The sequence below is a fragment of the Drosophila guanche genome, unplaced genomic scaffold (genome assembly GCF_900245975.1).
Source record: "Drosophila guanche unplaced genomic scaffold, DGUA_6, whole genome shotgun sequence".
Lineage (NCBI taxonomy): Eukaryota > Metazoa > Arthropoda > Insecta > Diptera > Drosophilidae > Drosophila > Drosophila guanche.
In genome coordinates, this window is record NW_022995748.1 from 1,895,348 (window position 1) to 1,922,403 (window position 27,056).

Consider the following 27,056-nt stretch of genomic DNA (forward strand, 5'->3'; position numbering starts at 1 on the left):
TATAAGCATCCTAATGACTAATGCCTAAGAGTCGGTTGATTAATGTTAAAAGCATTTTCAAATCCTATTTGTGGGCTAGACAAACTCTCAGGGGTGCCGCGGAGTTGCCCCTAAATTGAAGATAATTAATGGAAGTGAATCATTAATAAATGCCTCACTAATAAATGCCACTCAAACCCAACCACTTGACGGCCATTAAGTACTCAAGATCGTCAAAGAGCTGTAAATGTACTTCGCTCATGCCAGTTATAAAATATTTTCTTAACTCAATTTCCAGCGTAAATTGAAAAACAATTAACAGTAAAAATGTACTCCCGGGTGAAGTTTAAGGGGTTGTCCCAGCAGCTGCTGTTGAGTGCGTTGTCTGTCCTGAAAAAGCCCACAGGTCCCCACAGATTTCTCCGTTTTGTAATGGGGAAAATCATAATGTCGTTAATGTCATGCCTGCAATTGTTGGACTGCACCGCAGACGCTAGGACTGTGGCCATTGAAAGCCAGCGAAACGAACTGGCAGCGAACAAAAGAGCTGCAAGAATTAGGCTAAGAAATTGGAATCTTGTTTCCAATTTTCTATATTATAAACATTTTTCTTCGCACACATAACCCCGCTAAACCACTTCAATTTAACTTAAACTTTTCTTCATTATTTACAATGTTTAGGGCCAGGCACCAAACATTCAATATTGAATATCAAAACGGCAACCGCAGCTGAGGCTGACAGAAGTATAAATATCTGCACATTATGTGTGAATATTTCATACAATTTCCACACTCGAGCACTCACTCCTATCTATGTTGCTTGTGTACATGGCAATTCATCGCTATCCCTTTCATATGGAAATGGGTAGTCGCTTAGTCAGAATTTTGGGCAAATAAAAACCACGTTTACCTTTTCTGAGTCAACTAAGGGATGGCCACAGGATTCTGTCCACTTTGCGGGCGCCCTGTCAAAGTGTTTGCGCTTACTTGGAGCATCATTCAATACATAAACTAACATTGTATCCAGTCGCTCCAGCTGCGTATGAATGAATTTAAAATTTATTTTTTGCAAACATTGAATTTTGATCAAAAGAGAAAGTTACATTAAAATGTATATGAGTTGCTGACTTTCAATTTATGCCCTATATTAAAATATTTTCCTTAGCCGGCTTGGGCGAAATGTAAGCCTACATAAAGCTATTAGCTATTTAAATTTTGACTTTAATTAACTTTGTGCAGAGCCGTTGTCAATCAGCGACTTATATTGCCGAATAGCCTGTTCAATTGCAAATCATTTAATGTGTCAAAGCGGGTTTTTCTATAACAAAAACTTCGTGTGGCCAGCCATTTATTTGCTTATGCTATTGCCCGCACTTATACAATTTTCGCTTCTAGCAGGTTAATACTTACTTAGTATGTACTTATGAATATGACTCCGTTTATGGTCATTGTGTCGACCCAGACACACAAGCGTAGGTGTTACCCTTTTGCCAAGTAAAGAACGCCAAACCCCACATATTCCTTGGCAACGGCCTCTTCTGGCCGTGTTTGGTTACCCATTTAAATGGGTTTTCTTAACAGATATTCAGATATAACAGATTTATTTGTATTTTGTTTTGGCTGTTTTGGCTCTTTTCCTTTGTCTTTCGAATATGCGATTCCTTTGGGTTCCATTTTTTTCACGCGGCTGCGTTGTCATTTGAGATAATACTGAAAGCTTTGTGCGCCTGTCGCTGTTGCTATGGCTTCGGTTAAAAGTTTATTTTAAAGCAATTGATTGGATTTAAGCTGATGAGAAGCAATTGGAGGGGAAGCCGAAGTGTTGAGAGAGAGCAAAATGCTGAGATTTGCATACTGCTGCTGCTGGGGCAAATGGAAAGCAATTGGGATTGTATTAGGCGTTTACTGACGATGCTTATCCATTATGTTTTTTAATGCGAGGAACCCCTTCATATTTATTTTTACATTTTACATATGAATATGTAATGTATGGTAACAGGTAGAGAGGTAGACAACCATCAACATTACTCAAACACGAACTGTCGTCGAACAATCACCCAATACAAAACCAACATATTATTTGTTCTAAATTATCAGACTTTTTCTGAGATACCGCGAGATCTGCTGCTGCACATACCTTCCTCCCTTAGTACACGAGAAGAAGCAAAGGGAAATTAATAGATGAAAACATGAACATTTTCAACAAATAAAAGCCAAAATGCCACAGCGAAAGCCACAAAACCAGCAGCCACTGCGCGGGTTTCGTAATAAATTCTGTTAATCAAAAAGAGACGAAGCTCTCACTGCTCTATGAAAATTCAATTAGTTTACCTTTAATTTGTTGAGCAAACGCCGGGGGCTGAGTTATTTATTCACCCCTGAAACGTGGGGGAACTGATTACCGTTTTGAAAAGTTCAGGACAACAGCTGGTTGAACCCTTTTGGTGGCGCCTCGGCATCCGGGGATTCCTCCGGGTTTAACCTCTCACTCCGAATCACTTTTCACGTTCTTCTGCTGCGGCACATGGTGCATACTTTGACTTGAAAATTATTTCTATTCGCGGCTCGTTCATTTGTTGAGCGTCAGATGTTTTTTGGAGAAATTGTCAGCTACTTTACATATATTAAAATTTGTCAGTCTTTGATTTGAAGTATCAAATATACATTTAATGATGCTGATCCTGTGGCTTTGTTCTGGCTTAACTTTCTTTCAAAGAGATCTCAGCATAAAGAATTAAATTGGCTGAGGTCATGTTTCTCTTTCAATAACCTAATACAAAGGCTCATCGGAACGAGAGCTGTGGACATGCTGGACATGTAAAACATTTTCGTATCTGTGGGTTTTGTTTCCCACATCCATGGCTTTATTACTGCCCAGCAAAGCTGAATGACTGGTGCAATCGATTGGGCTTTGATGGTTTACCGATTGTTGCTGCAACTGCTACTGGCACATTCCCGCACAAATCTATATCTAGGGAACATAAGAGACATAGCATAAAATCCATATTCTGCTCAATGAGCACTTGACGCACATTAAAGTTCAAAATAAATCGACGAAACATTTGTTTTGCTGGCATCCACCACACTCTCATGAATAGACAAACTACCAAATTCTTACACTGATTAAAACCCCCTCTGATTGTTAAATTGTTACTTAGATCATAACTCATAGAACGCTTTAATAACTAAAAATTAATGTAACAGCCAGAATAGTCACAGCTTGAATCGATTTGGTCGCAGCCCTCTGAAGAACATTTTTTCCGACACACAAAGAGTCTAAAAATTCGATGAGCATTATTTTGTGACTTCACGGTAGCTCCTTGTGGTCGCCAATGTTTCTAAATGCTAAGCTATTTTCCCTTATATTTTACCATATCTTAGCCAATTCAATAATTGTGTCGCAGGCGAGTCTTGCAAGTTTGCTTCAACACATAAGAAAACAAAAATGAAAACGAATTTTGTTTATTTTATTTGATTTGCTTTTATTTTTGGTTTATTTTATTTGATTTGCTTCTATTTACGAGTGTTTTTGTTTGCTAAGGCTAATCAATCAATCAATTAATTGGCCTGCTGGCTTTGAGTACATAATTCTATTTTTGTTAGCTAAAAGCCAGCTGGCATTTATGGAGTAGATGGGTAGAAAATGGTGTTGCTGTGCCTGAGGGGTGAGGACATCAACGAACATCAGCGCAACGTTGCAGTCGATATTACGGGGCTTGGTTTCGTGGGAATTTGGTTAAAAAACTGTGACTTAAATAATAACAACTCTGATGGAGCACAGCCCACAGCGCTGGCAGCGCTGGCAGCGCTATTGATGCTGGCGTGGTAAGCGGGCCTAGTTTGATGTATTAGCTTAACGGAAAATAGAGTACTCGCAGTGCCCGTATTTATAACCCTATTTATGCCTTTCCATCTGCTAACACAACTTTCCTGAACAATTTTCTATCCGCAGTGAACCAATTGAATGTAAGCCGCAGAGAGAGAGAGAGAGAGTTTTTGCAAGAGAATTTAATCAAAAAGTTGAAGAGGAAACTCTTCAGTGGTTCACCTGTTGGCTGTTGCATTTTAAGGGAACGCGGCCGAGAGCACGCCGAAGTGGCTCCTGGACAAGATGTCGCAACATTTCTCTTCTATATTTGAGAACCTGCGTTTTGTGGCCATCAAACGGTCGACAAACACTCAGCAACAAAAACAACAACAGGAGCAGCAGCAGCAGCAGCAGCAGCAGCAGCAGCAAACGAAATCGACTCCCCCCTCACCGTGCGTGACTCAACAGCAAAACAGAACAAAAACCAAATCTCAAACAGCGCCAACGGTAAATGGCAATGGGCTCTTGAGCACAAGTCTTGATGGAGCTAGCGGTGGTGGTGGCGACTCGTATGCCAGCCATGAAGTGGACCACAGTGGCGGAGTAGGGGTGGGCGCCGCTACAGGAGCGGTCGCATCAACATCAAGTAGTGGTACGCCACTGAAGAACCACAAGCGCGCGAGCATCTCCACGGCGTCGCCACCCGTTCGTGAGCGCCGAGGCACCAACACAAGCATCGTTGTTGAGTTGGACAGCGGAGGCGCTGCGTCAGCCGCGACGGCGGTGTGCGTCGCTTCTGGCAGCGGCACGGCATCCGGCAAAAGTTCACGGGAACTTTCGCCATCGCCTAAAAACCAGCAGCAGCCAAGAAAAATGTCGCAGGATTATCGTTCGCGTGCCGGCAGGTAATATTTGCATTTCTCACAAACGCATCAAAGCTCTGCAGCGGGGGGAGAACTTGTCCGTGTGATAAATTGAAGGGATATCCCAGTGAAGGCTTTTAAGTCTACGTATGCACTTGGGGTTAAGCTTGACAAGTGAACAAGACAAGGTTACAATATAAACATATGTACATACATGGACAGAGACTCAAAACCTAAACAAATATTTATAATACTGAAATTTGAACTGAATTGCATTGTAGCCGCTTAGAAATTTCCCTGCTAGCTGACTTTCTAGTTTAGGTTTCTTTAACTCAAAATGCACTGGATATCCGATGAGAAAGATCGCATTATTTTCAACATCTGATCAGCTAATATATTTCAGCACTCTTACTCTAATTTCATTTCCATTGCAGCTTCATGCATCTGGACGACGAGGGACGCAGCGTGCTGATGCGCAAGCCGATGCGACTGAAGAACATTGAGGGCAGGCCGGAGGTGTACGACACACTGCACTCAAAGGGACGAGAGGTGAGTCACGTCTGAGCCGGAGTTCTGGGTTCCAAAAACTCTGGTTCTAATTAGCCAGTGCACGTGGCATGTGAAAAGGTCTGGGGAACGAGTACTCTGCGAGCACGGGTTAACGTGCAATAAACGGGCAGTAAAACAATTCGCAGAATGTTCTCTGACTGTCTGTCTTCTCTCGGGCTAAGTGCAAAAAGTTTTAGCTCGGAATGCATACAGAGCGAGCGGGAGAGTTTCCACAAGCGAAATGGGCATTGCATACTTGTTGGAGTTATTTAATACTCTCATGGCTCTTAGTGGACCGTGTAATTGTGTGTGTAAGTTTGCTTGTTTGTCCCTGACTACAGACTACTTCTCTATCCTTTGGCACATGCACATGTGTGCCCCGCTTTACAGCAGTTAGTTGTATAAAAGTTGGCCAAGTGCGTGCCTAGGACTGCGGATTAAGCAAAAGGCTTTACTTTTCTGGGTCTATAGCACTTTTTCACTTCCTTTTGGCCTGCCAACTAAAGTTTTTCCATTGCATCGTAATAAAGTAGCTGGGATTTACTCGCTTTTATCTGTTTCTTCATGTTGTTTGTGGTTTACAATTAAAATTCTGAACAAGTATTTATATATGTATGTTTGTGCAGGCACCAAACTCTGCCCCCAAGTGCTTTCAAACATTTGATAATTTACATAAAAATACTTTGAATTGTACGGTATGTTTATATGCACACTAAATTTTCAACATACAAAACAAATATTCTCTAAGTTTAAAAAGGCATGACCGGAGAATTATCATTATTAATTTCAAAGAGCGAGTGAGTGTGGGGTGCTTATGTTTATTGTTTAAAAGAAAAGTTCAATAAGCAATAGAGTACAAATGCGGTGATATTAGAATTGGATTTTAACGTCTCGCACACAACCTTTATCGACCCTCGGCATCTCTCTCGCCGATCTGCTCTTCGCTCTCGTCTGATTCGCTCTATTCTGAATTCGCTCTCGTCTGAATTCGCTCTCTTGCGTTCTTTGCTTGCGTTCTGCTTTTGCGTTTGGCATTCGCAGAGACGCGAAGTCGCCCTTGCTGGTGTTATTGTTTTGTCTAGGGATCGTATGAAAATCATTGCGTTGAATATAGAATGTAGCGTTCTGTTCTTCTGTTTCCGAATTCTTCTAACCCTATTTAATTTTCAAAACTGAAATTTCCTTGCAAATTACATATTTATTTAAAGATTTATTCAACGGTCATTTAATAGCTATTACGTGCCAACCACCGCACCCCACCACAAATTGCATAATTTAATTGGCCCACCTACAGAGGGGCGAATAAGTTGCCCAAAAACTGATTCAGCAAAGCTCATTAGGGCGTCGGGACGGCAGTGTGGCAGTGTGGCAGTGTGGCAGTTCTGCTAATTGCATAAGCGAAGAGTCGGCGGGGGTCAGAAGTCGCCCACCTAACCTCAATTATCTAAGGAAGTGCCCCACTGCACTCCGCTCAACTAACCCCGAGGGAAGCAAGTGGCAGTTACAGTTGCAGTTACAGTAGCAGTTACCGTTACGTTTAACAGCTATGTACATCTATGGCTAGAGCTGCTAATTAAGTCAGCGTCAACGCCAACAGCGGAAATGACGCTACGAATCCCTTAGCATAATCAAATTTCATTTCCCCGCGGACCTGTACTCTCCCCTCTCTCCACTCTCTCGCTGCATTTTAATGTGCACAAAATTATGCAGTGCAAAAATGCACACTCCTATTTTGCAGTCTGTCATTTTATGAATTCACTAAACTTGAACAACATGCAAATGGAGTGGAGGCTTGGGGCGCTACTTCTGCGCGCCTGTGCTCAGGTGATTATTCCGAATAGTGTGAAAGTCCAACTGGAGCCTAAAGCTATATAAGCTGAGATGCGATTTCATTGCAGGAAATTTGCACCTTATGGCTGCTAGGTTGCGTTTAATATTTCTCCCGAAAACACTGAGCCAATGTATTTATGTTTATTTCGTTCGTAACTTCGTTTCATTTGCCAGTTTGCAGTTCAAGCTCAAGTGCAAGTGGCAGAGCGAAGTTAACTGCCACAGAATGCAGTTAATATTTGAATTCCTCTCGATGCACGGGAATGTAAGCTGTAAGTTTATTGGGCAACTTTTCAAAGTTGTTCGGAAACACATGATGCCCTTCGTTGAAAACCTGATGAAATTCATTGAAACTCTTTTAATTTTCATGTGCATTTGGCTTATCAAATTCGATTATTTTAAAGGCACAGGCAAGTTCCCTGCTCCCTGCAGAGTAATCGCTATTCGTTGCTGCTCGGTATATTTTTCCTCAAAGCATAACCGACAGCTCTTTTGGCACTTGTACGAGTGCATAATTTTTGAGAAAACACCGAGCACAACTGAGAACAATAAAAGAGTACAAATTTGGCGTGAAGAAGGAGTTTCCAGCCCTCTGAAGAAGTGCACTCTCCAGCCAGTGAAGGAGCAGCCAGCGTGGCATGTGGCACGGGGAAACTTAAGTTTACAAGCCAGACTTTAAGCGCCCTACTGGTGTTGTTGAGTCTTTACGCATTTACCAGCGCGCTTGCCCCTCGTTGCAGCTGCAACAAATTCCGTTTCCGCAGCAAAACGGGCGCTGTGTCTGCTGTTTATATTTACATAAAACAATTTTGGACAACTTTGAGTGCTACGTTTCCCGGGCTGGCAATTATTTGCATTCCGGCTTTTGGCAGCTAAAATTTAATTTGCTCTGTGGCAAACGGAGGCTGCCTCCGCAAATTCTGGTTAAATGTTTGGTTGCTTTACGAGATCTGCGTACCCAGAAAATGATAATTTCGCTACAAGAAATGGCCTCACACACAGGGGCCCCTTCTATTTGAGGCTTTTTGGAAAGAGTTCTTTCAGTTTGCAGCTAAAAATGTGTTATCATGTGTCGCTTGTTTGTTTTTAAGGTAATCTTAGTATAGGGGTACCCATCCCATGTTTCTTTGTTGCTGCTGCATTCTGCATAAATTTGTGCATAACGTTATGCAACCGAGTGAAGATTGCCAAAGTTTGTGCGGTAGGAGAAAATTTGGAATATTCGTAGGTGAATTTCTCTGCTGTGCATACAAAGCTATCTCTGCTGTGACTGTGGCTTGTCTTAAAGTGAAAATGCAGTTTGTTGTGTCTGGTGCCAGGTGTGAAAGCGAGCCGAAATTGATAGGACTTTATTACTCAACATTTAAGTGAGACGCCAGAACACAGCTCCCTTAGCATAAAGTAAAATGTATTGTATTTAGAGTTATGCAGAGAACCTCATTCCTGATTACCTATTCAGAATGTTGCATCTGTTCTGCTGCTCAATCCTCTTGTATCCCACTTACTTAATTATTTTTTAAGCGTTAAGCAGCTATTAAGAGAGCCATCTAAGGCGTGTGAGTGACACTATTTTCCAGCTTCGTGCATTAGTTTAGCTGCACGTTTTTTACGTCACACTTAACAGAACAGAAAAGACATTTCAAGAGCTCAACTGCCTGGAAAAGCAAACTAATTATGACCGCGGGTGTCTGGGCAGCTGCATGGAGAGGGCGTGAGGGTGTTGAGTAAATTAAACCGTGAGCAAAAGGTAAAGAAACAAGTCTGTTGGAATTGTGCCAATGAAAATTACAGCGACACGCACCATAAAAAACGGCAAGGGGCACGGCTGAAGTGGGATAAAGAGCAGGAGGCAGGGCGAAGGGAGGCTTCTTCAATTGACAGTGAAATGCGTTCTAAACGATTCCTGGAAAGAGAGTCACAGCCACAGCCAGAGAGAGAGAGAGAGAGAGAGAGAGACAGAGAAAGGGACGGAGGGGGGAAGGGAAGGTACATGAAGTGAACAGGCGAGACATGCTTTTGCTTTTGCTTTTGCGTTTCCTTTTTGCTTCTATTTATTTTTTATTCATTTAATTTCATTGTTGCTCTCTCTCTCTCTGGCAACAATCTCCATCTTTGGCTCTGGCCTCACTGTCATTCATCTTCATTTGGCGCTGCGCAGGGAATCACCAATTAAAATTTAATTACCAAAATGAGCAATTATGTTTTTTCAATTAAAGCTGTCAAAACGACTTTATGACTTTGTTATACATCTCCCCCCTCCGTTTTGGCAGATACTTTCCTGCTCCAAGGCCACCTGCACGAGCAGCATCATGAGCCTCGGCAATGCCGCTGTCGAGGCGCGCAAAACGGATCTGGTGCTGGATCACGCCAAAGACTTCTTGGAGCAGTATTTCACCTCGATAAAGCGGTAAGTATTTGGTTATTGGATGGAGAACAAATGTCCATTTCGCTTGTTTCATTTACAGCACTTCCTCCACCGCCCACGAAACACGCTGGAAACAGGTGCGCCAGAGCATTGAGACCTTGGGTTATTATCAGCTAACAGAGACGGAGCTAATTTATGGCGCCAAATTGGCCTGGCGCAATTCTTCGCGTTGCATTGGTCGCATTCAGTGGTCCAAGCTGCAGGTGAGTGTCTAGCTGTTGGCAGATCAAAATATACGATAAATATAGAGCACAGTTTTTGCATCCAAAGAACAATGCAGAAAACTACACAGTTGGATTATTTCGCTTTGGCTTTGTCTGCCACAGAATACTTTGTGTTTATCAATTTATCAACTTCCATTAGGCTTAGATATTTATGTGCAATTCCCGAAATTATATGCGTAATACAGCCACTGAACTAGTCGGGCGAATTTGTCAGCGTACAAAGCGCAGACAAATGCATATCTTTCCATTATTCAAGATTAATGCGTGCCCCAACCAAATGATAGATGCCTGGAGCCCTGGAGCGCGATGAAACCAGACGACAGCGACTACTCGCAGACTGCTGGGTTGGGCAGAGGCAGAGGCAGAGGCAGAGGCAAAGCCAGCATTTAAAATACAAATCATCGTAAATTTTAATTTTAGCCCAGCGGCAGAGATTTATTCATTTGAATGAGTACCAGAATATATGTACATGCAAATGCACATATTATAATGATCAGTAGTAGATGGCAGTAGAAAATGGGATGTCTGTGTGCCTGGCAATGTGTGAAAGAACAGATTTCCATTTACGCCTCAATGATTTGCATGTGTGCTGGAGAGAGAAAAGTCGGAGTGGCACACAGAGGTACTGGGAGACGGCAGCAAGAAGGTGACACTAAATTCACCTTCAATAAATTATTCAATTTATGCATTTATGTATGTATAATGTATAATGCTTGTCAAGGCATATTTCAGAACATATTCTTGAAACAGACAAAACAAATTCTGGTGCTAAAGAAATTTCGTAGAATTTAAAGTGCTAGGATTTGGTGTCGTTTCTGTGTGACATTTACTCAATAAATGAAACAATAAGTGCCATGTGACATAAAAATATATGTACATATATGTACAAATAAACAAACACAAGACATCCATCTGAGCAGCAACTTTGTTTTAATTAATTTTAATTAATTAAAAAAAACTTTCAAATATCTTTCAATCTTGCAACCAACTTTATTTGATAGATTTGGGGCTTTATATGTAATATAATTCTTGAAAAGGTCGAATATTCTTATTTAATTACTAAAGGAACATTTTTGTTCGTTTAAAATGTAAATACATACATAGTACATAAATACATAAATATGTATGTATCTGTATATCCAATTAGTGATTTTGTAAATATTTCGTATGATAATTTAATTGAAGCCCATGACTGTTCGTACCAAAAACACACATTCAAACAAAAACCCAATTTGCAATGACACTAGCCAAAAAACCAGCAAAGGGGAAAACTCTGATTTAAATGAAACTGCAAATGTGTGGGGGGTGGGACAGACACTTCAAAAGGGATGACTTCGGTTGGGTTTTGTTTTCAAAGCATAATTAGGAAACTCGTTTTCCTTGGATTTGGCCCACAACACACACACAAAAAACATGACAAAAGCCAACACAGCAGAAAATCGTGTGAAAAAGGGTTTCCCAAGCTTGAAATGAATTTCTGTTTCGAGTGGGCCCGGGCATAGAAAGCCCTAAAAGCCAAGTGTAAGTACTCTGGTTAGGCCCCCAAGGGTGCAAATCCAAAAAAACAGGTGTGACAGCACAAAAAATAATACGATTCGTAGAAGCTGAAGGGAGATACTCGTAGGAACAGAAATATTACAACAAATTCAATGAAGCGAAATAATTGAAAAAAGGGTTTCAATGTACAAGCTGCAAACAACGCTCTTATGTATATTCCTAAGGACCCCATGGCTAAAAACCACACAAATATATGTAAAAGTTACACAGAAATTTGTGTCGCATTTATCATGCGCCCCGTTGGCCAGCGCGCACAAAAACTGTTGGAAAGTTCCCTGTTGCAGCTATTATTTGTTGCTTGTGCTTCTGTATGAATATTTTAGTTAATTTAAACTTTTTGGAAAAGCGGGAACTCTGACCCGGCCACGAGTAGAATGCAAATTATGAGCAGAGACTTTTGATAATTATTTTTGGCATTTTTGTTTCAGGTCTTTGATTGCCGCTATGTGACAACAACAAGTGGCATGTTCGAGGCCATTTGCAACCACATCAAATATGCAACCAATAAAGGCAATCTGAGGTAAGTAAGAGAGGGAGCTGAGTTACACCCCCAACTGCGCAGCCACACTGTAAGAGAGTGAAGAGCGAGCGCCAATCGGGAGAGTAACTGTATTACCTGTCCACTTCTGTGGCGCATCTGTTTTCTGTACCAACGTGTACGCCCCATATCCGGCGGATTTTATGGTAATTAGTGGGTGCAGAACATTTTCGATGCTCGCTAATCGCTCTAAGCTCTCAAAATCATGCAGCTGTTCATTATTTTCAATTCAATGAGAGAGACAGCGAGAGAGTGCTGGCATTCCGTAGTCTCTTTGGTACATAATTTCAAATTTTCAAATAATCTACTCAACGTAGTGGCAACGGCTGGCTGTTTCGGTGAAAAGTGATTGCCATAATGATGGTTTTCCCTGTTAATTGGCCAAATCGAGTGGAGCGGCTGGAACGGCTGCCAAATGGCCACCATAAATATTTGAAGAGTTCAACCGTCACTGCCATCAAAGTTGCACTTTGACTTTTCACGCACATTAGTAAGGGTTTAAAGTAGCTGGGAAAAGTTTAGAGGTGGTTTTGCCTATTAATTGTTTACATAAATTCTTTTTTTATAGATCGGCAATCACGATATTTCCTCAGCGTACCGACGGCCGTCACGATTATCGCATTTGGAATAATCAGTTAATATCCTACGCTGGCTATAAGCGGCCAGATGGAAAGATCATTGGCGATCCCATGAATGTGGAGTTTACTGAGGTGAGTGTGTGGAAAAGGAACTACATTTTATGGAGCATACTCAGAGCCCACCTGACGTTTATTAACCGATTTATTGACCACATTGTCACATCCATCTACGATGTACACAAATATCAAACATGACATTCTCCCTCCACCCTAATAGTATTGGCTGACATCAATTTCTCTTGCCTTTAAATCAGGGTCCAATCTCCCTTTGCTTCCTGCCGCTTAACCGTGTCACACCTTTTTTTTGTACCCACAAGTTTGGGCAAAAGCCCCAAAAGCGCCCACAAAAACAAGCGTCTGTCCAATGGCAAAGTTCGCCCTAGAACTCGTTGTAATAAATCTCTTTTTAAATACGCAAAACCCGAACAAACAACAAAGCTGTCAATAAATATGTAACGCACACAAATACGAGTTCGTCATAGGGCAACAGATGCTGCCGGCGAGTGTGGGTGGCAGCCACACATTGACTCTGATATCCGATACGAGAAGCATGTAAATTCGAGCCCCAAAGTATCTCAATTTATTTTTACACATGTTACTTTTTATGCTACATATTTATTTGATGTTCCAACCCAATCGCTATCCATTCCAGGTCTGCACGAAGCTTGGCTGGAAGAGCAAGGGCGGCGAGTGGGACATCTTACCGGTGGTGGTCTCCGCCAACGGACATGATCCGGACTACTTTGACTATCCGCCGGAGTTGATACTGGAAGTGCCGCTGACCCATCCCAAGTGAGTAAACAAATTGAGTGAACATTTTTGCATTTGTTTTGAATACTCCACAAATATTATTAGGCAGCTACTTTAGCAAATCCAATCCGTTGATTACCCTTATCGAAGACCGTATAGAACTTGCCAATGAAAACGTCGCCGAGAATCCACAGACTGTTCCCGGACATGTAGGTAAAGCTGGACATGCAGCGTGTTTGACCGTTCTCCGTTAACCTGACGATGTAGTCCTTGGGGGCCAGGGTAAAGATTGTGCCAGCAATGTTCAAGTTCACCTTGGGTAGGGTGGAGACCCGAGTGCACTTTACAAACGCCTCTCCATCTCCGTTATCTGTGGCTCCTACTTGTCTATTGATCTTCGCATAGGCCGCGGCTGGCACGACAATCATCGAAGTGCCCGTGTCGGCTATGGCCTGGCAGCCACAACACAGAACGATGCCATTTGTCTTCACGGCATTGACCTTGAACTGCCAATAGCCGGCCACCGAGACTGGCACGTAGGTGAGAGGCGCTGTGTAAAGACTGGAGTCTACTCCGCCGAGGATGAGCTCTCCGCCTTGCACTGCGGTGCCCTGACGCTGCAGGTAGAACGAGATGACAGGCTCATCCAGCAGGCCCTGTGCGATCATGTTGTCAAATGGCGGGGTCACGCCATCCACGGCAATCGCCTTGAATGCCAGTCCCAAGATGCCGGCAAAGGGCGCAGCCACAAAGGTTGAACCAGGCTCCTGGAGTGCCTCAGCGAATGTCTGGTCCTGGATCTTTAGCCCCGCCACCGACACAGTGTCCGTTGAGAGGAAACCCGTGAGGCTGCCGGTGCCGTAAGAGATGCTGAGACTCGTTCCATCGGCCACATACGTACTGGACTGACCCGAGTGATATTTGTTGTGCTTTTGGCAGGCCTCGTTGCTGGCCGGGCACTTGGCGCTCGGCACCCACAGGTTAGACGAACCCGTGTCGAAAAGTATGTTGAACTTTTGCTCCGGTGTGCCTATACCAATCACTCCGTAGTACTCCATGTTCACATAATTATGCAGCGTCTCGGTGGACTCCGCGCTGGCAGTGGCTTCCAGCACATACTTTGCAGCCAGCAGCGTCTTCTCAGCCTTCACGTTGCCATGGGTCCTGGTGAAGTTGCTCTGTCTCTGCAATGGCACTCGGTTCAGCTTTGCCGTCGCGTAGCCAACACCGATTAAAACCAAGAAAGCGAGACACCTCATATTTGGGTTTGTTGTACTTTAAATGTGACTTGTTCTTTGGTAGCTGAACTTATATAGCAAATGTATTTTTATTTGGGCACAAAAATAGCTACGAAACTTTCCCTGGCCCAATGACGTTGTTAATACAAATTTGCACATTTTGTATGGGCTCTGGACTGGGGAGAAATATTAATTAGAGTTGTTTGCTGTGTGCTCAAAACTCCATTCTTGTTCTATAAATATTTTGTTCAGCTGTTTTCGCGATAGGGTTAGAAGTTAAACGAGAAATTCGGTTACATTTTTTACTTGTTGACTAAGTAGATACTTTTCCACTCTCCTTTTGCAGATTCGAGTGGTTCACAGAGCTGGGACTCCGCTGGTACGCGCTGCCCGCCGTGTCCAGCATGCTCTTCGATGTGGGTGGAATCCAGTTCACGGCGACCACATTCAGCGGCTGGTACATGTCCACGGAGATTGGCTGTCGGAATTTATGCGATACAAATCGCCGCAATATGCTGGAGGTAAGTTTGAGTCTGCAAAAAAGGTTCGACTGCGGATTGGCATTGTAATTTATGAATTGAATGCCATTGTCCACGCTTTATGTCCTTGATGTCGTTGTATAGTCCGCCGCTTATTTCATTACATGGCCTCCTTCTGCGTTTTGTTCTCTTTTGTCATTCGCTCTGTTTGGGAGCGTTTGGGTGGGAGTGGGAAGAAAAACTGCTTTAAAGCTGTAAGAGTTTCCAGGGAGAATTATTTGCCTGATGAGTTTGCTCATGTGATTAAATAATTATAAGCAGCTGATGTGAGATTTGGATCGATGTTGCCAGCCTAATTAGTGTTCAGCTGAATGAACTTGCCCACTGGAAATTATTAATTTGTATCAGAACATAATGCAATTGTTACAAAAGCAAACACAAAAGATGTTGACTCTTCTTAAGCTCTAATTTAAGATGCCTTCATCTATGAATGCTGCACCCTCAATTCAGAATTCGTATTTTCCCTCAAAGTCCATAACTTAAAACTTCCAACTCAGTCCACAGTTGATGTTGCTCACAAAGTTCTATGGCTGTGGGGGTTGGATCCATAATTGACGAATAGTTGGGCCTGTGGTCGGGCAAACCACAGTCAGTGTGTGGCCTGATGCAGTGCTCGAGGGCACTTGTTGGGTGCCTGGATGTGGGCCAAGCTCCCTTACCAGTAATTATTAGTTTCTGGCCACAACCCCAAAAGCCGTAATCGAAATTTGACAACACTCTTCGATTAGAGCGAAACACCATCTACGCATATCTACAGGGCACTCTGCCATCAGTTTTCAATTATGCACATCAAATTGTTGACTCTTTCTTTGCAGACTGTGGCGCTGAAAATGGAATTGGACACCCGGACACCGACTTCCTTGTGGAAGGACAAAGCCGTTGTGGAGATGAATATTGCCGTGCTGCACTCGTTCCAGAGCCGCAATGTGACCATTGTGGATCACCACACGGCCAGCGAAAGCTTCATGAAACACTTCGAGAACGAGTCAAAGTTGCGGTAAGCGTTGGGTCTGGATCGGAAATTATTTGCATGGGTATGCGGCATTGGTGGATACTTTATGGCCGAGCCGGGTTGGGACTGCATTTATGGCTTATCCCCAGCCGCATGTTTATGGCTTAACGTGTTTTATTTGACTTCCGCTGGCACACACAGGAACACACAGAGCGGGGAGTGGGTGGAAAAAACTTTGCAGGTGCAAAAATAAATTTATTGTTTCCAATTTGCTGTCGCCAGCGCTTATGTAAAGTGCTCCGCGAGACACATAAATGCCGCACAATATGTCAGAATTTTCTGTTTGCTCGCTAAAGGGAAATCCTCTTTGGTTTGGCGGAACAGAAATTAATATCCAAAATGATTTTTTCATATTTTATCTGCACAATTGTTTCGATTCAGCTGATTCGTCATTGAAAAGTACTGCCTATAAAAGCCCGAATTAATCAAACGATTTGCTGATAGATTTGGGGCATTGCATTTGTTTAATGAATTATGATTTTTTTCTATGTCATTAACATTGTCCCTAAAAGCTTTATGGGGAAATTTTAAGTAAATGCAAGACCAAAATGGATTTTAGCTTCAATTAACTTTTTATAATCTCATTAGCAATGGCAAGAACATTACGAAAAATCTGTAAAGAGAACAAACCAAATAGCCACCCACTTTAAATGGTTTCAGCTTTACTTTTGATTGCGTCTTTGATTTGCTTTCATACTCCGCTGTATTGTTAAACTTTATCTGGGTGCTGTTTTTGGCTTAAGCCCAAATGGAAATGTTTTTGGCTTAGGCAAAGTGCTGTAAAGGTTAACCGTCTGGATAATATGTTACGAGAGAAGCTATTTCCTTGCAAGAAAGTCCAACCTTTGGACATTTCTTTTCTTTTCTTTTGATAATAATTTCAAAGTCCTCTCAGCATCACGAGGTCCCAGACGCCTTTTGGGAGCACTAAATTAGAAGCCAAAGCCCTGTCTGGTCGGAGAGCAACAGCAGGCAGACAAGCAACAAATAAGCCAATTAATGCCAATACCAAAAATATGCTGTCCATATTTCAATTTGCATTTGGTATACGTCTTGCGTACCGTTTAGCATAGTCTTAGGGAACCCCCAGCATTCCGGGTTAATTCTAAGCAATTACTTACGCAGCGTTTACCTTTCCATAGGAACGGCTGTCCCGCCGATTGGATATGGATTGTGCCGCCGCTCTCGGGCTCCATTACGCCCGTGTTCCACCAGGAGATGGCACTGTACTATCTGAAGCCCTCGTTCGAATATCAGGACCTCGCCTGGCGCACCCACGTCTGGAAGAAGGGACGCGGCGAAAGCAAGGGCAAGAAGCCCCGCCGTAAATTCAATTTTAAACAAATCGCTAGGTAAGTACGGGTACGCACCGTTTACCGTTAACCGTTAACCGTTAACCTTTACCTTCTACCAATGTTGGCTGTTGACATCCTACTGCTTCTGCCTGCTGCCGCCATGTCCCCCCGTTTAATGTAATTGTCTTTGTGTGACTTTGCTGTGTGTATGGAGAGTGTAGCTGGGGCGTGTCACACGACAGCATCAGCAGGGATTAGCTTTTAAGTAGATTACATGGATTGTGGTTTATTGCTGCCTGGCTATACTTCGACTTCCCCCCGACTTCTCTCTCTCTCTCTCTATCTCTCTCTCTCTCTGGGTAAATTTGGAACATTGCATCATGGTTGTTGTCCCGTGGTATTGTTATTTTAAATGTTATTTTTCCCACTCATTCCACTGCTTTGCTTTCTTCTGTCTGGTAGCTTTTAGTGCTACCTTTTGCTAGCACATGTTCGGATCTGAGTTGATTGTTATGCAAATTGTATGGCATTATTTTATTTTGTATGAAATTCAACACTTTGTCTTTAAGTTTGTTGTAGTTTTAGCAAAGTTTCCCCATATATATATACATACATATAATGAAAGAATGTTTCCCATTAAATGAAGAAAGTATTTGGGAGAATACAATTTTCAAACATTTGTTTGTCCAATGTCCGCCAGAACAATCATTGCGGGAACTTTTTATCAATTTTATCAATTAATTGATAACTAATTGTACATAATAAACAGCTGCACTACATTGTATTCCCTTCACCCTCCATTCGCACATGCTTAAATCAACATAAACCTGAAACAAACAAGCTGCGGTCAGCCCAAACAAATAAAATCAATTACACAATTAACAAAAGAAATCGCCCATGATGAGGGGAAATATGTGACACCTGCAAAATGGCCGTGAAATGAGTCGCGAAAAATAATAATAAATATTTAACGAGCGCACTTTAACTCGTTATTAATTAATGATGTTGTTCGCACTTGCCCAGTTGCCCATTGCACAGGCTAATTAATTTTAATTATTTGCAATTGGTGCCGTGCCACGAGTTCGGGAAGTGTCCGTGCATCGATCCCCCGTTGAACAGTTTCTGCAAACTGCCTGCCTGACAGATGTTCATTAAAAAGATATCAATTATAATTGTTGAAAATCGCATACAACAAGTTTCCATTAAATCGAGTGAGAAACTTTTTAACAGCACTTAACTGAAGGAACCTCTGAATATAATCATTTAAGTAGGGGATGTACATACATATGGAAGTAGGATTGTATTCAAATGTGTACCCGAATATCTGTATCTGTATGGGGATGGCTGCCAAGCTGCAGACATAATTAAGTTTAATTGTTTCAGCACGCGCTTGGCTCTGATGAGATGAAATGGAATTAAATCAGCGCTGACATCGACAACTTTATGGAAATGAAATTATATTCATGCACGCACAAAAGTGTGCAAAATAATGGCGAGGGGGGAAGTGGGCATGGCAGCAGAAGTGAAGTGGAGTGGAGTGGAATGAAGTGCCTGGCATATTGAATTACATTTAAACTGCCTATAAGCATCCATTTTCCCCTCTTATCCCAAAAAAAAGTAGTTCCATGTCAGGAGCAGGCAGGCGGCGGGCACCAGGCGACAGGCGCTGTAAAAATGGAACACAATTCAACCAGCTTATGCGAATGTTTCACAACGTACCCTGTAATTTTGTGGAGCGAAGTTAGGTAAAGAAATAGTTACTTGAAATGGTTGATGGAATTATGTCTGTTCAAAGAAAGCGCAATTACAAAATCACAAAAGAATGTACAAAATGTACAGCATATCAATATACCCATCCCAAGAGTAGGGTGTGAAGAAGGAGAAGAGAAGAGGGAGAATCTCAAAAATGAAGTCGAAGAAGCAGACGTTTCCATGCCTGCCGGTGATGCTGACGGAGTCCCTCTCATCCCCTCTCTTTCTGCTCTCATTTATTTGCACTATGCATAACATTTTATGCGAATCTGCTTTAAATGGCGGAATGGGAAGGGGATGCAATAAAACTGTTGTGTCCCGTTTGATTATTGACAGGCCATGTGTGTGTGTGTGTGTCGAGGGCGAAATATATACTCTAGCTGCAGACAATTTTCCAATTATATGGCATGTCAATCAAAGTGCCTATATCGGGCGTCATGTGTTGGGGCCTTACCCTCCCACACAAAGGCTTAGACATAAGTATAATAACGATGGCCTTCCCACTGCCAACTAAGATTTAAGTGTCCCAGCATCTGCCCCAGCCTCAGCAGCAGACTCTATTCCGGCAGACTTTATAAGTAGTTTCCTCGTTACAGGGCTGTGAAATTTACATCGAAATTATTTGGACGCGCCTTGTCAAAGCGCATCAAGGCAACGGTTCTGTATGCCACAGAAACTGGCAAATCCGAGCAATATGCAAAGCAATTATGCGAGCTGCTTGGACATGCATTCAACGCACAGGTGAGTTTCCAGGAACACCAGGAAGAGGGCTCACAGCGAGAAATATCCGGAAATTATTATCATGAGCATCAGGCAAATTTCAGAGTCTAAAAAAAGCCACAATTTGACATTATAAAACATTTAACCCACGTTCAAAATGAGCCTCATTTCGTACCCTCTGCCACATAGGACAAATTAGCATAAAAAGGAAATTTACCTTGTACATTTTTGTGGCAGCTTAGTGTCCAGTTGAGCAGAGTTCTGCCCAAGTCCATCTCCGTGTTTCTGGTCCAGCATATCCCCTCGTCATGTGTGTGTAAAAAGCATCTGCTGCTGCCTGGGAAAATGAGATAAGCCCTAAACACCTGCGACATAATAAGTAGTCGAGCAAGATACAGACCAGGCATCAGAGCATACGAAGCTCATTAAGCCGCCTGGTCCCTGGTGTACTGCTGTCCGACAAGGGGCATAGGCCATGTTCTAATGACCACAAAAGTGTTTGGCTAGCAAAAACAAAAGAAAAAGCAGAAAACTACGCACTGGCCAGACATTAAATTGTTCATTCATTTAGATCTATTGCATGTCCGACTACGATATATCCTCCATTGAGCACGAGGCACTGTTAATTGTTGTGGCCTCCACCTTTGGCAATGGCGATCCACCTGAAAACGGAGAGGTAAGTTCCCCAGATCATATCAGGATAATTAATAGATTAGGCCTGCCTCCCTCCCACCTCAAATGTGAACGAAATGAACTTTAATTGTGTGCCGTGACCTCAGCTATTCTCCCAGGAATTGTATGCGCTGCGTGTGCAGGAGTCTGGCGAGCATGGATTGCAGGACTCCAGGTGAGTCCATAAATTCAATTTTTCTCTTTTTGCTTTTTGCCAGCGCAGTCCTTGAATAAATTTCGTATAAATCAATTTGTTTAAGAACTTCGATGAAGAAGGAGAGCAAAATACAATAAGAGAGATAGGCAAAGGGCGACCGTTGCTAAATTGCTTTTTAAGCAAGTTTTCTTTCATTTAAAATTTGTTCAATCTTATGCAAATTGTGCTTTCTGCTTATCATTTTTATTGCACACTTTCGAGGTTCAGTATCCTTTGCTTTGGTTATTCGGCAATGCTCGTACGAGTAGATTAAATTCCTTTTATTTGTTTTCGAATTCCTTCAATGAAGCTCCGATACAGTAAGTGCTATTGTCTGCCGTTAAACGATTAATTTTCCAACGAAAAATTATTATTTTTGTAGGGGAAATGTTGCTATTCAAAACTATTCCCAAGGATGGGGACCCTGATCCGTTTTTTTGGGTCACATTATTGCTGACACATGCTTTGAAATTTTGTATTATTAATTGGCTGTTGTTGTTCCCCCTGTATCATGCCCCCTGTATCAAGCTTACAAATTCCCCACAAATACCTTCACATACAACCACACACACATACACATGCAGGATAAAGGCACGCACTTAAGTGCGTGCCGCTTGAAGGAGCAGACAAATCCGCGCTATACCCCTCACCCGTTGCCCCAAAAAAAAAACAATAACAATAATTTTGTTATTTCGATATTTTCCCTCACGTAGAATATGCCTGTGGAGGGTTTTTATGATGTTGAGGGGATTTCCGCTTGACAACTTTGACAAATAAGGACGGAGACACACAGACACACTGACATGACTAAATTTATACCCGAAAACACTGGCGGAGGACGGGGAATGGGGAGCGCCTGTTGAAAATGAAATTGAAAATTCATATGAAGCACATTGGAAGGAAGGGAGTAAGTAACAGGAAGCTGCCAAGGCACTCCCCTAGGGTGGCAAGCCAATTCAATAACGTACATAAATACAGACAGATGTACATTGTACATACATATGTATGTATGTAACACAAATCGTTTCGAAAAAAACGTCATGCAGGCAGCGTTTTGGATGGTAAAATTCATTAATTGAAATTTAATTTATCTGATTCTATAGACTCTTGCGTGTTTATTTCTGTCTTGATCAAACTGCGTTACAAAAACCATTGAATAGGCTGCAGCAGAAGCTGGAGAGGCAGTTGTCTTTTTGTGCTGTTCGCGGTATACCAATTAATTTGATTTATTATTGCCTTTATGCGTTACAATTGGGTATATTTAAGTGACTGTGTGTGTTGTTGATACAAACAATGCCCAAGAGGAGTTAATTGACATTTCCTAATCCTTCGCTCATCATTAGCATTATGATTAATTGAGTTTTTGAGGCAACAATTGAATAAAAAAACGTTTTATTTGTATCTAATATCGATATTTGTTATCACAAAGTGGTAAAGTAAAAATATATGTTTGCTTGATTGACTCATGTAATGTTTTAATAAGAAAGCTTTTAAATCTTTAAAACAAATATTTTTTACAAATTGAGAACAAGCTCTTATTTCTACTTTCGTTTCGGAGCCTGCTGGATTTCATTACACAAACATTACCGAAATGAGAACCCGTCTCGTACGCGACTTGTCCCCGGCTGCGTTTGAACAATTTAAGCAATCAAGCTGTTGAGCTGTTGAGCTGGATGGCTGCCTCATCATGTGAGCTTGAGTGTTGAAGGTTTTTTCTGGATGCTGTTTTTGGATGCTTTCCCGCTCGAGTGAGCTCGCCTTGGGCATGGATGCTTGCTATTTGTTCTTGCTGTGCTCCCGAGGCATTTTGTCGCTTCGGAAATTGCTTTGCTGTTAATTGTTTGCTTCACTTAATTTAATTTTAAAGCCAAGAACTCAAAACTTTGGTTGCAAACTTTGCGAAACCCGAAACTGTAATAGTTGCTTGATAGTTTTCAAATAGCTGCGAAGCAAGGGCAGACTTTACATATGAGAATATACGGGAAATTAGCATCCTATAAGTTTTCATGCCCTGAACTTTGATCAAATTGTTATGGTTGACCGGGCAAATGACACTTGCTTTCTGGGGGACGAGATATTAAATGTCCACATTAAAAGTACACATTCTAGCCACCCACCTACAGCCTTCCACTTTCCTGGCCTTGCCCTGCTTCGTCTCTGTAATTGTCAGCAGCTCGAGCAGTTTGAGGGATCTGAGCTCACTTAATTGCAGTCTATTAGGCCATCAACGCCGGTGAGTGCTCTTTGAGTGTTTACCTACATTGTACGTAGGGTGGGGATGGCATCCGTATCCTGCTGTCTCTAAACTGCAACAGCCACTGCACCTTTTCTAGAATGTGTCACTAAGACACCTATGTATGCTGATGGCACTACCAGCCATCAGCTGGAAATTACTTCATTTTGCATAACGAGCTGAGCAAAGCAATTGGATAACATTTTTGTTGCAAACGCTCGACATCTGAGTACATATTTCAGTGGCTTCTACAACAGCTTTAAATGTCAACAAAAATAATTACAAGTACTAGGTGGCTGGATAGCGACACTTGAGTCAAGAACAGCTAGGATAAAGACGGGAATGAAGTAGTAGCACTGAAAAGCTTTCAGGCAACTTGGGTAATTTATAGTCAGCAGGGAATGTACTGAGAGAAACTACCCAACGAAAGAGTGAAAGTTTTAACTTGGGTAACTGTTTACGGCATCTTAATCTTAATCTCCGTTACCCTAGCAAATTTGAATTAAAACCCTTCTGTGAGGGTATTTCACTGTGCTCATGCTGGTTTCATTTTTTTCAGTGTCTTTGTGAAGACGCTACAGCCAATTCTCGGCAGCATTTTAATTATGACGCAGTTCAGGATTTGCAGTCTAACTGTCTGGCACCCCCCCTCCTCTTTTTCCCACACTTTCTCTTCTTCGTCTCTGCTGTTGCTTGGGCCTTCGACCCTCACTGAACTACAGTTGTAAATTACAACACTCTTTTCACGCTATGCTGCACTTTTAGGATGCTGCTACGGCGGGATACGGGGGTGGGTATGGTAACGGCAGGTAAAATGCAATGCGTTCTCTGTTTGCTTGCGTGTGGAATCGTTTTACTCTCTCTTCTTTCACTTCTGCTTCTACCATTGCAATGCATTGCCCTGCTGTTGTGCTTGTACGGCAAGGAGCGTGGCGTGAGATTAAGCTGATAAGCGTCACTCAGCTTTCAACGAAACTCAAGAACAGAGAAGAGAAGAGGTGTGAGAGAGAAACGTGAGGCGAGGCATGGCGTTTGCATTGATTAATATCATGAGTATATGAGCGAGAAATGGATATAATGTTGGAGCGGAACAGCAATTACAGTTGCTGTGAATCTGTGGGTAATGAGCGGTACCAAAGTACCGAAAGTGCTTGATGTGATAATAACGGGATACCGCGCGCACGCCAAAGCTCAAGCTCAAGCCCTTTGAACTTACAAACGAATTTACCAACTGTTTAAGGAAAGGAAATGAGAGCCATAAATTCATTTAACTCTTTCACACTTAAGCATAGGATATGCACAGTAACAGCTTGAAAATAGCTATGAAAAAAGTTACAGCTCAAATAGAGAAAAAAGTTACGTGTAGCTGCGAAGTGTAATTTAAAGTGTTTATCTTCAACATCAACTTTTTAATATATTATAATATAATATTTCTCTCGGCTCCACCACAGCAAAGTAGCTCTTCAGCCACTCGTAATCCCAGCCAGTCTCCTGGCTCCATCATTCGCTGTTAACAAGCTCTCTCATAGTACCATCTCGTAAGCTCAATGTCAGAGCTCTGCTCTCGGGGCTCACGCTCACCCGACGACGTTCGCAACAGGTTTTTACGACTCCACCAAAGCCATAAACTTTGACCCAAAGCCAAGTTGAGCAGCAGGAGCTCAAATAGTTTTAAACGCACTCTGCCACCGAGACACTGGCCAGATGCAGTTGCCAGCTTGCCACGGCTCTGGCTCCTCTTCAGCTGCCAGCAGACTGGCTAAATGTGGGTATTTTCCCTTTAAAGAGTGCCATTGTTCATTGTTGAGTCATCCCTCAACTGGGCCCAACTGCAGTTGGGTGCAGGGCACATGCCCCGCATGCTGGGAGGAAGAGCCCTCCGAGCTGGGTTTTCCTGACGAGCTGCTGACGACCGGATGATTACGTTTTCTTTTTTTAGTGAATTGCTCGCACAGTTGCGTCCAAGTCCAAGGCTTGTTCAGTCCTGCCCTCCGCCTACTTTTAGCTCATTTTATTTTTTTGGTATGTTTTGTACATTTCTCCCCATTCGTTAGCAACATCAAATGACAAGCGTAATAAATGTTGTGCTGTCAGTCTCTCTTCTGTGTGCCTCCTATTGTTGCCTCCTTTGGCGTGTTTTGTTCATTGTCTTGTCTTCCTTTAGTGGGCTGTAGGCGCCCTTGACCACGCCTCATTCCTTTTGTGGGAAGCCTTTGTGAAATCCGAATCCGAAGAAAGAAACCCTCCCACACAGGCGCGTTTTTAATTTGAGTGTTTTCAGAGTCTGCTCTTTGGGGGAGATTGAGGGAAATTCCAGTGCATACTTTAGGGCTGCCGAATCAATCGAACGGGGAACTTATTTCTTTATCCTGCTCACACTTCCTCGCACTAATCTCCTTCTGCGATCTAGCATTGCCGTCACCTCATCGAAATCCTTCATGAAGGCCAGCTCCCGCCAGGATTTTATGAAGTTGCCCCTGCAACAGGTGAAGAAAATTGACCGCTGGGACTCGCTGCGTGGCTCCACCTCGGACACCTTCACCGATGAAACTTTTGGGCCCCTGTCCAACGTACGGTTTGCCGTCTTCGCTTTAGGCTCCTCGGCATATCCAAACTTCTGCGCCTTTGGACAATACGTGGACAACATTTTGGGCGAACTGGGCGGCGAGCGACTGATGAGGATCGCCCATGGCGATGAGATGTGCGGCCAGGAGCAATCGTTCAGGAAGTGGGCGCCAGAGGTGTTCAAGGTAAGGCAACGCCAGGTAAAAGCATAAACCACATCGAAATTCAATTCTGCACCCACACAGCTTGCTTGCGAAACGTTCTGCTTGGATCCGGAGGAAAGCCTCACGGACGCCTCGCTGGCACTGCAGAATGAATCCCTCACCGTGAACACTGTCCGGCTGGTGCCGTCCACGGGCAAGACCACGTTGGACAGCGCTCTCTCAAAGTACCACAACAAGAAGGTGCACTGCTGCAAGATAAAGGGGCAGCCGCACAACCTGACCAAGCTGAGTGAAGGAGCAAAGACAACGATGCTGCTGGAGATCTGCGCCCCGGGACTGGACTACGAGCCTGGAGATCACGTGGGAATATTCCCGGCGAACCGATCGCAGCTGGTGGATGGTCTGCTGCAGCGTCTGGTGGGTGTTGAGAATCCGGATGAGGTGCTGCAGCTGCAGCTGCTCAAGGAGAAGCAAACCTCGAACGGAATCTTCAAGTGCTGGGAGCAGCACGATAAGATTCCTGCAGACACGCTGCGGAATCTGTTGGCTCGCTTCTTCGACTTGACTACTCCTCCCTCACGGCAGCTGCTCACCCTCCTCGCAGGCTTCTGCGATGACAATGTCGATAAGGAGCGGCTCGAGTTGCTGGTGAACGATTCGTCTGCGTATGAGGACTGGCGGCACTGGCGCTTGCCCCACATGCTGGACGTTCTGGAGGAGTTCCCCTCGTGTCGACCGCCAGCGCCTCTTCTGTTGGCACACCTCACGCCCCTGCAGCCGAGGTTTTACTCCATATCCTCCTCCCCGCGCAGGGTCAGCGATGAGATCCATCTCACGGTGGCCATTGTCAAGTATCGCTGCGAGGATGGTCAGGGCGATGAGCGGTATGGTGTCTGCTCCAACTATCTGTCGGGCCTGCAGGCCGACGATGAGCTCTTCATGTTCGTGCGAAGTGCTCTGGGTTTCCATTTGCCCGCGGACCGCAGTAGTCCCATTATCCTGATCGGACCTGGCACGGGCATCGCCCCGTTCCGCTCCTTCTGGCAGGAGTTTCAGCTGCTTCGCGAACTCGATCCAGCTGTTTCGCTGCCCAAGATGTGGCTATTTTTCGGCTGTCGAAACCGGGATGTGGACCTGTATGCGGAGGAGAAGGAGCGGCTGGTGAAGGAGCAAATATTGGATCGCATTTTCCTGGCTCTCTCCAGGGAGCCGACCATCCCCAAGGTGAGCTTTTGTGCGGCAGGAACTTTAAAATTGCACGAACTTCTCCGCCTGCTCCCCCACCTAACAAATGATTTGTTTGTGCATTTCAGACATATGTGCAGGACCTGATTGAACAGGAATTCGATTCGTTGTACAACTTGATTGTGCAGGAGCGGGGACACATTTACGTTTGCGGCGATGTCACTATGGCCGAGCATGTCTACCAGACCATCAGGTAAGGCTCTTTCCCTTTCTGCCTTTTCCCTTTGCCGTAGTTTCCCTTAGTTTGATTGCCTTTGTGTGTTG

General features: G+C 43.4%; 2 protein-coding genes across 2 annotated transcripts in view; one reads left to right on the plus strand and one right to left on the minus strand.

Moving 5' to 3' along the window:
* LOC117584807 (nitric oxide synthase) overlaps positions 1–27,056 on the plus strand; it is a 28,416-nt gene that overhangs the window by 480 nt on the left and 880 nt on the right. The window contains exons 2-17 of the mRNA XM_034273925.1: positions 3,932–4,692; positions 5,085–5,199; positions 9,300–9,436; positions 9,495–9,657; positions 11,664–11,755; positions 12,342–12,483; positions 13,064–13,203; positions 14,746–14,920; positions 15,754–15,935; positions 17,093–17,302; positions 19,594–19,738; positions 20,289–20,393; positions 20,497–20,564; positions 25,229–25,568; positions 25,629–26,771; positions 26,861–26,985. Of these exons, the coding sequence (XP_034129816.1) occupies positions 4,091–4,692; positions 5,085–5,199; positions 9,300–9,436; positions 9,495–9,657; positions 11,664–11,755; positions 12,342–12,483; positions 13,064–13,203; positions 14,746–14,920; positions 15,754–15,935; positions 17,093–17,302; positions 19,594–19,738; positions 20,289–20,393; positions 20,497–20,564; positions 25,229–25,568; positions 25,629–26,771; positions 26,861–26,985 (3,884 nt within the window). The 5' untranslated portion in view covers positions 3,932–4,090. The remainder of the gene's footprint in view (positions 1–3,931; positions 4,693–5,084; positions 5,200–9,299; positions 9,437–9,494; positions 9,658–11,663; positions 11,756–12,341; positions 12,484–13,063; positions 13,204–14,745; positions 14,921–15,753; positions 15,936–17,092; positions 17,303–19,593; positions 19,739–20,288; positions 20,394–20,496; positions 20,565–25,228; positions 25,569–25,628; positions 26,772–26,860; positions 26,986–27,056) is intronic.
* On the minus strand, positions 13,217–14,427 carry LOC117584811 (lysosomal aspartic protease-like). Its single transcript, XM_034273931.1, has one exon. The coding sequence runs from the start codon at positions 14,418–14,420 to the stop codon at positions 13,263–13,265; it is 1,158 nt and encodes a 385-aa protein (XP_034129822.1). The 5' UTR covers positions 14,421–14,427; the 3' UTR covers positions 13,217–13,262.